The sequence below is a fragment of the Nicotiana tabacum genome, chromosome 11 (genome assembly GCF_000715075.1).
Source record: "Nicotiana tabacum cultivar K326 chromosome 11, ASM71507v2, whole genome shotgun sequence".
Classification (NCBI taxonomy): Eukaryota; Viridiplantae; Streptophyta; class Magnoliopsida; order Solanales; family Solanaceae; genus Nicotiana; species Nicotiana tabacum.
Genome location: NC_134090.1, coordinates 96,876,134 through 96,887,677, shown reverse-complemented (window position 1 = coordinate 96,887,677; position 11,544 = coordinate 96,876,134). Strand labels below are relative to the sequence as shown.

The window sequence follows — 11,544 nt, the reverse complement described above, 5'->3', positions numbered from 1 at the left end:
AAGTGGAGTTTCTACGCTTTCTTTGAGAAGACTTGGAACAACCGATAATGTGTGATGCTTAGTTTAATGAAGTTTCGTGAGAAATTTTTCGGTTTCAGTAATTTTCCAAAAATAAGTGGGCAAGTAATTAAAATAACATTGGGATATAGCTATGAAAAGACATTCTTTCTCAAACTAGATTTTATAAGTTTTGTCAAACATTTTCCATTCAAACTAAATTTATTTCAAGTTGTGAAAATAAGAAACAAAAGAGAGATTCAGCAATAGCAGTTTGGATTTCCCACCATCTGAGGTCCTCTTTTAATTTTTTGTCTTGGGTATTTTGCGAATATAGTCGACTAGAGGTTGATACTATGTAATAATCTATATTTATATGTATTTATATTTATATCTATCTCTTTCTTCTCTCTCTTCGACTAACGGTCGACTTCTCTTTCTCACCACCGGCGTGAGGCCGGCGCCGGTTTCTCTGTTCAGCGGCCCAGGTAGGTCGTGACAGTGAAAAAGGAAATATAAAAAAAAAAGGAAAACTTAAGTGGAGCGGGGCGGGTGTTCGTGGGGCAGGGCAGGGCTGGTGGAAATGAAAATGGAAAAAATTGCTACGCGGCTTAAGCTTCATCCCGCCCCCCACCTGCCCCTTTGCCATTTCTACAAGTAGAAGACTCCTTTCCCTGCCAAAAATGAAGCCCTACCCCTTCACCATTCAGGATCGAACTCATCACAAGATGTTTAAACATTCTAATCTTGTATAAGTCACATTTCTCATTAGCAATAACGAGGATTTGGCATTAACAGGACTAATGATACAAAGGATTCAAATACAGCTAGGTAGTGCATCAATCTTTACATAATCAAGTGAACCAAATCAGTCATTACTCCGGGGAACAATCATATTCAGGTGTCAAAAGTCTCATACTGGCACTGATCCAAAACAAGAAAGCATCCTGGAGCAGGAAAGGCCAATCATCACCTCCCATGCACACTGGCAGGTGATCGAACACCTTTGTCGCTGCTAATGTCATCATCAATTTCACTTCCATCGAAATACACTGCATTGTTACTAACACTCACTTCAGAACTAGCATTACTGCTCGTGGCAAGTGGAGAGTCAGGTACACTTATTGATCTGCTTGTCCTGCTTCTACTAGGCCCTGATCTCACACTGTACATAGAGGATGCTGGAATATTAGTCATCAATGGACGCAGATTACCCGGGATTCTTTGCCTTATATCCTGTCCAAGAGCAATGTCTCAAGTTAAGCAAATCCAAAAGGGTAAGAGAACAAGAAGACAGGGATCATCCACAGACTTTAGAGCTCCGAGAAAACAACAGAACATATATGGTAGAGAACCATACTCTATCAGAATAGAAATGCGGATTTCTGATAAGATGTTATTCAAGTAATCATAATATTTTTCTATAGCAGCACTAAATGAAAAGAATGTATATACCATATGTCTTATAGCCATATCCAAGGATTTCTTCGATAATGATCTTCCAAAGCCTGAGCTATCAGGTGACGAAGACTTTGCAGATAAGTTACTATGTGGAGAATGTTTGTCATCTTGCTTCGGACGAACCAGCTTCCGCATATTTATTACCCTTTCAACCATCTTGGTCCCAACCATGACAGGACTAACATTGTCATTGGCTTTAGCATGTAGACGGCTCATGGATGGGACAGGAACAGAGCTTCCACTGCTATGCACACCATTAGGAGGACGTCCTCTTGCTGGAGAGCATGACTGTCGTCTGATCCTTCCATTTGAAGTTGGCTCAACAGATGAAGATCTAGCATTTGGTGCCCCTGGTCTGCCCCTTGTAGCTGAAACTGGCCGATCAGATAGTGATGTCCTTAAATTGGGTGGAGCATCAAGGGAGAACCCTGGCATATCTGAAGGCTTCCATGGTCTGGGTTTCACAGTTGGGGAACTGGCACGCAGGGCTGCAGAGTTTCGTGATGCAGTTATAGCTGACTTGGTACCCGAAGAGGAAGACAAAGGTTTAACAGGTGGAATAGTTGTATTTGTTGTACTTGACATTGACGTTGGCCGACGAGTAGGAGTTGCTGCCCTGGATGTGGACTTCGATGCAGTAATTGAGGCCCTGCTTGTTGGTGTTGATGACCTTGCATTGGACCTTGCAGTAGGTGTTGAAGATCTTGAAGGAACAGTGGGTTTTGCAGAAGTCATAGTGGCACGAGAAGTAGGTGTCACAGACCTTGATGATCTAGATGTCGTAGTGGTTGACATTGTTTTAGAGGTTGCAGTGGATGTCATCGCTTTGGTTGCAGCATTGGATGTGGATCTAGATGCTGAAGTCATGGTGGATCTAGATGAGCTTAATGTTGGCCTACCAGTCGGAGTTGAAGGTCTTGATCCACCTGAAGAAGATGGTCTTCGAAGACTTGAACTTGAAGAGTTTAATCCAGGAGAGGAAGCTAGCTGTCTAGATGCTATGTTGCTTCTTGCAGTGGCCTCTGGGAGAGTATTCGTTAACTGCATTAAAAGTAACAATTTACTCAAAGCTGATACAGACTTCAGGTTAAGACTGCCAGGCAGAAAGCTTCGCTATTTCCGCATATTTATCTACTGGCAGTAAATAGCAAAGTTCTGCAGTCTCTTCAATATTAACGGTAAACCAAATCAAACAGCAAAACTGAATCAAACCCACTGAAGAACTTATACTCTTATGAGTTTTGATTTGGTACAGTTTGGTGTTAAGTTTAAAAAGAAAAAACAGTAATGTTCGGATTTTTTATATGTTCTCAAAAAAAAAACATTTGGTTTACTTTAGTATTGGAGGAAAAAAAAAAGATGGAACGATATTAAATCAAATCGGCAACATATAACACCTTGTAATTATATAATATACGTAAATATGTGTGTGTCCCCAAATATGTATACTTACCAAAAAATTGTAACTAATTTATAGATTTTCATCAAATTTTTCTATTTTTTCGGCAGATTTTAAGTCTTTATCATATGGTTGTGAAACCATTATTCGATTATGCTGTCTCTAATTTTTCTTTAATGTACTTAATTTAATGAAAATTATGAGTTGGAAGGTTGGAACATAGAAAGCAAGTACATGTTGCTGATGAAGTTGGTCTTTTGACACATTGGTTAATTTTACAAGCTTTTTTCTATTGGTGTTTTTCTTCATTGTTTCTATCTACTATAATCCAAAAATAATCAAGCAATTAATGACTGCAAACCAAGAAAAACAGCTCACGTGCAAAATTACAGAAGATACCTCAAGATCAAACAATTCCATCAAAATGGGTATAATTATATGTCTGATTGCATCTACTATCTAGGAATATCAAATAAACCCGATTATTACAATTTCTCAGGAGAATCATTAAGAAAAAACCAACTGGCACTGAATCTGTTTTCACTGACACCCCATCATAAGAGCAGTGGAGAAGTTAGGAATTTTCCCAAGGGTATCAAATATGAAAGAAGTGAAAAAAATTCGTGACAAAGGGTGTTCAATACGTGTTATATACCTCTAAAAGGTAATTTTACCTACATGCACAGTGCAATTTTTCGACGATTTGCCACTGTATAAGAGCATGTGCTGTTATACCTGCTAATGTATGCTCAATAGGATAAAGAAATCCTAAGCCCTAAAATATACCTCGGAATGAAGTTTTCCAAATTGGTGATATCTTTGAGAGATTGGGTACTCGGTATTTCCTATAAGAGCGATCACAAAAGAAATGTGCATCATCCTATTTGCATCCAAAAGATTAAACACCGAGACAATTCTCAAATTCAACAGCGAGGGTCTGATGATAGCATTTGATTAAATAATGGAGCCATCATGTGAACGAGTTCTGAACTAAACAACCTGCCAGGGTCGTTCTATCTAATTATACAAATTTCCTTTTAATAGGCTTCCTGAAAATCTCCTCATCCCTCTAGTGGCTGGATATGGGGTGAAATACTTTCTGATCACTAAGATGGACAACAAAGTGATGGACAACATTTCCCGTATTAAACATAACAAAAGAGTAAACTAACTTCCAATTAATGCAATCCTTATTTCAGCAAAGAAGAATGTAACAATTGAATATACATATTCTTACTCTAGATGTCAATGCAGTTGGATGAGCTCTATAAGTTCCCAGCTGACTCATCACAGTTTTTCGCGATTCCATCTCTAGAGTAGGAAAAAGAGGAGTACCTGGAGGTGTTAGAAGCCTGAAACAGGAAAAATAACATCTCATAATAAAGCATAGAGAAATGCAGATGGAATTTTAAAAGAATGACCCAGGAAATTGGGGTGCAAAGAAGCCCTTTTTATTCTGTTTTTCAACTTTGGGGGGGTTTGGGGGGGGGGGGAGGGGTTGCGGCACCTATCCCCTTTATTTATTTGAGTGCTAGATTTGATATATGGCATCCATTAATTTTTGTACTTAATTTGTGCACCAAAACAAATGGCTCTACAAAAGTATACATGTTTTCTCACTATTCACGATATTTGAATAAAAATCTACTTTTAACATCATATTTTTTAACTTAAATTTGCATCCTTAAAACTCTTGGCTATCCTCCACTTGTTACATCGAGAAATTGAATTCAGCTTGCATGTATTTCGATTAGCTTCAAAGTTTAAGATGCACGTATAAATTGTATTCGAAGTCTTGGGTGACACATGTCAAACAAACACCTAGTCCTGTCATTTTTAAAGAGTATTCTAGATTTGGAGACCTCTATCAGTCTACTAATAGCCTGTTTGGCCAAGCTTTTTTTTGGGCCAAAAGTGTTTTTTTTTGCCGAAAGCACTTTTAGTCAAAAATTGAGGTGTTTGGCCAAGCTTTTGGAAGGAAAAAAAGTACTTTTGAGGAGAAGCAGAAGCAGTTTTGGAGAAACAGAAAAAGTAGGTTCTCTCCAAAAGCACTTTTCTGAGAAGCACTTTTGAGAAAAATACACTTAGAAGCAGTTTTCAAAAACTTGGCCAAATACTAATTACTGCTCAAAAGTACTTTTCTAATTAATTAGCCAAACACAAACTACTTCTCGCCGAAAATACTTTTTTTAAAAGTACTTTTGAAAAAAGCACTTCTCAAAATAAGCTGATTTTAGAAGTTTGGCCAAACGGGCTATACGTACCACTAGGTCACTACTTCCTAATTTTCTGCCTCTTTCTTCATGGTACAAAACAACAACCTTAAAAGGATTATATTAGATCTCTTATAATGAATGAAACTTATGACCTAGCAGAACTTCAAGCTCCTATTATCCAACAAAGTCATCAATTGAAGAGGAGGAGGAAACTTCCAGCAATATTTAACCACTTAGCATGGTGTTTTATATCTCTTGGCATTATGAACTAAATTAGATGGTTTTAAAATCTTTTTCTAGTTGAATGACTTGAATCTATTGTTTGTTATATTGAAACCAACAAACTTAATGAAATGTCGACTCTGATGAGTAGTTCTTATGGTTCATTACTTTGTAGATACATCCTATATAAACAAAAGTAACAAAATTAGATTTATGCATTTCTTATCATGTTTGTTTGTGTCCCGTAACTTTCAAACTTCAAGTCTTTTTCTCCGAGTAACTGCCTAGGTAAGATAATTTGAGCAAAATTGTGCATCAATATTTGCCTAAACAATCTATAAATTACATGAAAAAAAGAGTGCAAGTGACATGGATCCATTTCACCGGATAAAGAAACTTATGATGTCCAAAATGAACCTAACCAGCTAAAAATAATAACTGAACAACTAAAAGAATCAACATTGAGCACATGCTTAGAAAGAAGAAGAACAAAAAAGATTACCAGTCATAATCCGATTTATCATTGTCAGCATTAAGGAAATCATCAGCACGAGACCTCCGAACGGGTGCAGCTGATGCAATATTAAATGCTGGTGAAGTACCATTTTTTGATCCTACAATAACACATAATTGCAACAAAATAAAATAATTATCATGAGCTTAGGTAATGAAGCAGTAATTTAGACAAAGATGTTGGCCTACCAAGGGGATCAAATTCGTCAGGTTTTTGAAGAAAAAGATTATTATTTCTTTTTTCCCTTCTCCGCATTTCGAGAAACAACGATAGTTCCTCGTCTGAGCTCCTAATACTCCCCATTAGCTGCTGCCTCTGCCTTTGCCCAGATTCCTCTGCTCTAAAACTTCTATTCATTGCAAAAACAAATCCCTAGTCCAAAATACTAAAATAAGCTCTATAAACCCTAACTTTTCTGCAAACATTCAAAATACATAGCTGCAGAATGGGAACAAAGCTTCAATAAAAAGAAAATCAGCTCAAAATGAAGCTGCATTTAAGAATCTTCTTCATAAACATATCTTCAACCTTTTGCTACCTATAAGGAGCAGAATAATGTAACACCTAGATAGAAAAATTACAAGAAATGGAGATACAATTTGCTATGGTCTATGTATATGTAGTAGAGAAGTATAGAGATTGTTTCAGGAAACCGGGCATTGCAGTAGAGAGAGAAGATTTTGAAGATGGGGTAGGTGGGGGAGGGGGGAGTGTGTCGTGGGGAGCAGTGCTATTTGAAACTTGAATTTGGGAGACGTTTTGGGTTTAGAAGATTTTTTACTTTTGGGGTTTTTCAGACATCAGATTAATGAGAGGGCAAGTCACGAGTCGACTTGTTCTCTTTGGGGGATGTGATATTTCATTCAAACATTTCTATTTCACCACCGGATAATAACGTCTAAATAACACGGTATAGCCAGTTTTCGGACTGATCATTTAAAAATAGTTAGCGTTTACTAAATCAATAAAAAATAGCCACTATTTTGCTGTATCATAGACCGGTCCAGCATAATATACTGGAGTTCGGTGCACCTGTGTATGAACTCCAGCATATTATGTTGGATCGGTATACTTTGCTGGCTCCAGTATAATATACTGGAGACTGGAGCACCGGTGCTCCAAACTCCATTATATTATGCTGGACCGGTATACTTGCTGGAACTCCATCTTATTATGCTGGAGTTCGAGCATACTTATCCTGGGTTGGAGTTCAATTATACTTATGTTGGAACTCCAGCAAAATATACTGGCGTATTTTTCGGGTTTTGAACAGTGTTTTCGCTCAAATTTATCTTTACATGAAAAGTGTCTAAATTTCGATTACTTTTGAAATTTGACTATTTTTGAACGACCAGTTGTAAATCTAGCTATTTTTGAATTTCCCCCTGTAATAACAACACCACATTTCTATTTCATTCAAACATTTCTATTTAATACCTAAATTAACACTTATACTTGTTTCGGATTTTAAAATTAATTCCAAAATTTTCTTCTTTTTTTTTTTCTTTTCATTTTAACACTTTTACTTAGTAAAACATGTATAGTAAACACCTCTGACTCAGATCGTGTTTCACTAGAGGTGGCATTTCTGATAGGATTATGAAACCTTACTTACGGATTTTTTATTTTTGGATTTAATAAATTATAATCCAAATTCAAGCCAAATAAATTTGAACCGGATCAATTTTTTAAAGTTTGGTTTCGAATAAATTGGTTTGATTATTTCGATTTTTTGATTTTGAATTTATAAGTTAGGCTTCTTCTTCTTATAAAATAAACATATAAAATAAAATATTCATATCAAATTGACTTAATAATTCCTCATTAATTCTGAAATATAGTATTCATGTCTGAATCATCCAAAGTGAAATTTTTTACAAGACGCTTAGTAATGAATGGCCTATGCAAGGGAAATTTTTTAGCAACAAAAGCATTAAGTGCGCTAATAGAGTATATTCGTTGGTTTTCATTGCTTTAATATAAATCTGTCAAATGGGCGGGCTGACCCAGTTCCGGACCGGCCCAGACCAATTTCAAACCGGACCGGTAGGTGGTAAGAGGGTCGGATAGGGGTGGGCTTGTAGGTGAACCGGCATGTGCCGGTTGGATTCTAGCTACTGGTTAATCGGACCGGTTAAAATCGGTAAAGTCTTGTCATTGATGAACCGGTGGACCGGACCGGACTGGCCTAGACCAGTTCAACGGCTAGTTTAATTTATTTATTTTTAAAAAATACATTTGACCGTTAGCAACAGTCAGCTCCCATTATGATCGTTTCCCAACGACTTTAATTACAAGAATAGCCTTTTTGGGCTTTTTCTATAATAAAAAAAAAACAACACTTTTATTATTACTAATTTAATTCTTTGAAAAACTATAAATAGACACAAACTAATTTAACACTTCACTCATCTCTCAATTCTCAAGCCCAAATTCTCATTGTCATTCTCTCATTCTTCAACTAAATTGCTATCAACTATTTGACTCTCATTTTTTGGAATTTTATTTATGGTATTATTTGAAGTTTGAACAGTTGAATTTTATTCGTGGTAACGTCGAAGTTGCGAAATTCAATTTCAAGACTTCAAAAATCATCAAGTGTCAATTTATTGCGGAATTCAGTTCACTTGTTCCAACTCTTTATCCTATTTAATATTTTATTTGTATATTTAATTTTTCTTAGTAGTTAAATTTTCACAATATGTTTAATGTTGCAAAATGAGTTTGTAATAAGGTTGGTAATCGAGGTAATCGGAAAAATAGAAAAAGAGATGCTACTTCAACTTCTGGTAGTAATTTAAATGACTTTACGCATGTTTCTGAAACATCACTTGATAATAATATAGATTATGAATAATTACATGAAGATTACGGTATAAAAGATTATGAATTAGATATTGAAGATGAGGTACCATCTACACCTAGTAGTGTTGGAATTGATAGCAGGAGTGATGGTCGTGGCACTAGTAGTAAACCACATATGGCCCCGACTACTAGTCATCGGAGAAGGAGAAGTAAAGTTTGAAAATATTTTGAGGAAAATAGAGAATACTAATAGATTTAGATGCAAAATTTGTAAAGACGATTTTAAACATAAGACTGGAGGAAGGTTGGGGGGGAGGGGGACTGGGACACTTAGTAGACATTTGAGAATTGCTCATCCTCTAGACTTGAACTCCGATTTAGATGAAAATCAAGGAACTTTAAACCCTAGTACTGGAGGCATTTTAAAATATGATAAAATAAAGGACCGTGAGGAGTTAACAAAAATGATTGCTTTTGGTTGTCTGCCTTTTTTTTTTTTGCTTCTTCATCATATCTTATTACGTATATTCAAAAGATTTATAATCTTTTATTTAAAGTATCCCTAGAAGTACTTGTAGATATGATATCTTCAAGCTTCATGGACAATATCATATATACATACGTTATTTGTTTGACCATCTTCCTTGTAGAGTTTTTCTAACTTCTGCTATCGGCCATGTTGTTAATGACAATGATTATTTAACAATTACATGTCATTGGATAGATGATAATTTTTGTATGCAAATATATATTATCGCTTTAAAATATGATGAAGATTAGAGTCATACTGCTATTGTTATAAGAACTACTATTTGCGAAGTTGTTGCCTTTACGATCTTAATAAAAACGTATTGTGTATGCTTTTGATAATGCTTCTAATAATAACGCCTCTATTTCACTATTAAAACCGCATTTGCAACAACTACTTGATGATATCTTTCATGTTAGATGTGGATGTCATGTTTATAATTTTATTGTTAAAAGTGGTCTTGATTTATTTTCGACTCAGATTACTCATGTTAGAAGAACAATTGATGTTATTCAAGGAAACAATAGACAATCTAGAATTAGAGAATTTAAGGCTAAGTGTACCGAACATAACTTTAACCCTAGATTCATGCCACATGAAATTGTTACTAGATGAAATTATACATACTTATTTTTAAGATGTTGCTACAAATATAGATTGCCTATAACTGAAGTTGCTAATGCACATGGTACTGATCCAAACCGTATGTTAACTATTAATACTTGATAGGCCATTAATGATGTTGTTAAATTTTTACATAAATTTTATACAGCTACTGTTGAGTTTTCTAGAGCTTATTACCGTACTGTTACTATAGTTTTAGTACATATAACTGAAATTTCTCTTCTACTCTCTAATTTCAAGAAGAAAGAAAAATATAAAGATGTTGTTAAAAAATACAAGCAAAATTCAAAAAATATTTCTTTCCAATCCTTCTATTTACTTAATTGGTGCTGTTTTAAATCTTTCTAGTTAGATATCTAATTGTAACTAATTAATCAATGGTTTATATACTAATATGGAGATTGGACCAATTGAAACCCAGATATATATTATTGTATGAACAAGCTAAATGATTATTTACAGCAATTATATACTTATTATGCAAATATAATTGATAATGCTGTTAATAATGTAGGAAATGCTAATCCCACTTTTCATTTACTACTTCTACTTCAAAATCTGCTATTATGGATGATGATGAAGGCCTTGATGGTTTTAATATTTGGTCTATATTTTCTTCCACTCAAACCGGTAGCAGGAACATTGATGAACTTCAATTCTGCTTGCAAAAGCAAATAGAGCCTCGCAAAAGGAATTTTCACCGTTGGCATGGTGACATGAAAATGAAAAGCAATTTTCTGTTCTTTCGGCAATGGCTCGGTACATGCTAAATGTGCCAGTTTCAACCATTGTATCAGAGTTAAAGCCTTTGAAATTTATTCAAAAATTCTTTTTATAAGTTAGTTTTAAGTGTTTTACATTTTTACTTTATCTTAATGTAAATTATAATTGTTACGAAAAATACAAAAAAAAAATAATAAGACCGGCCCGACCCATTAGGACCGGTACTGTTCCTGTTTAATTTTCCACTAGCTAAGACCGATTCCGGTAAAACTGATAATTTACAATCGTAGCTAGAACGGTATCGAGACCGGCCGGTCTCCTTTTCCTCTAGCCCGACCCCTTAATACCCGTATTTTTTATTCAAAATTTCAAATATAAGGCTTTTAAAGCCTTTAAAATTTATTCAAACATTTCTTTTTATAAGTCAGATTTTATTATTTTACATTTTTACTTTTATCTTAATATAAATAAAATTGTTATAAAAAATTAAAAAAAAAATTAAATGAGACCGGCTAGGCCCAGTCCATTAGGCCCAATATCGTTCTGATTCAATTTTCTTCCGGCTAAGCCCGATACCAATGTTTACCTCGAAAAATGGGGGTAACAATGAAATGTGATTTGTGGTTTTAACGATATGTGATTTATTCTAATACTAGTGAATAGACAAGTAATATTAAGTTCAAGTAAGAAGAGTTGATGAATCAAACGAGTGTTGCTAGAACAACGAGGACATCGAGCTCGACTTTGTTGGGGGCCTCGACGTTAGCTAAGAGCAATGAAGTATGAGTAATAAAGTAAGAACAATAAAGCCGAAAAACACTTGTTGAGAAAAGCAGAGTAGAATATTCTATTGTAGTGAATAATGTGTCTTACAAGATGATTGAGGTCCCCCTTTTATAAGAAGGGAAAACCCTAATATGATACATTTCCAATCATGGCGAAGAATTCTATTTGTACAGTTGTATAACAACCTAGTACGGACTTGTACTATTTCGTACAGATCTTATCCTATAATTTATTCCCTGACCCACGTGTCCTTGAGAAATTCCTGGTC

General features: G+C 35.1%; 1 protein-coding gene across 1 annotated transcript; it reads right to left on the bottom strand.

The window, feature by feature from the left end:
- Nucleotides 1–758: 758 nt before the first annotated feature.
- Nucleotides 759–6,612, bottom strand: LOC107792364 (uncharacterized). Its single transcript, XM_075225305.1, has 5 exons — nt 5,998–6,612; nt 5,798–5,909; nt 4,095–4,209; nt 1,453–2,499; nt 759–1,233 (listed from the first exon to the last, which is right to left on the bottom strand). Exons 1-5 carry the CDS (start codon nt 6,164–6,166, stop codon nt 967–969), a joined length of 1,710 nt encoding a protein of 569 aa, XP_075081406.1. The 5' UTR covers nt 6,167–6,612; the 3' UTR covers nt 759–966.
- Between the last annotated feature and the right edge of the window lie 4,932 nt (nt 6,613–11,544).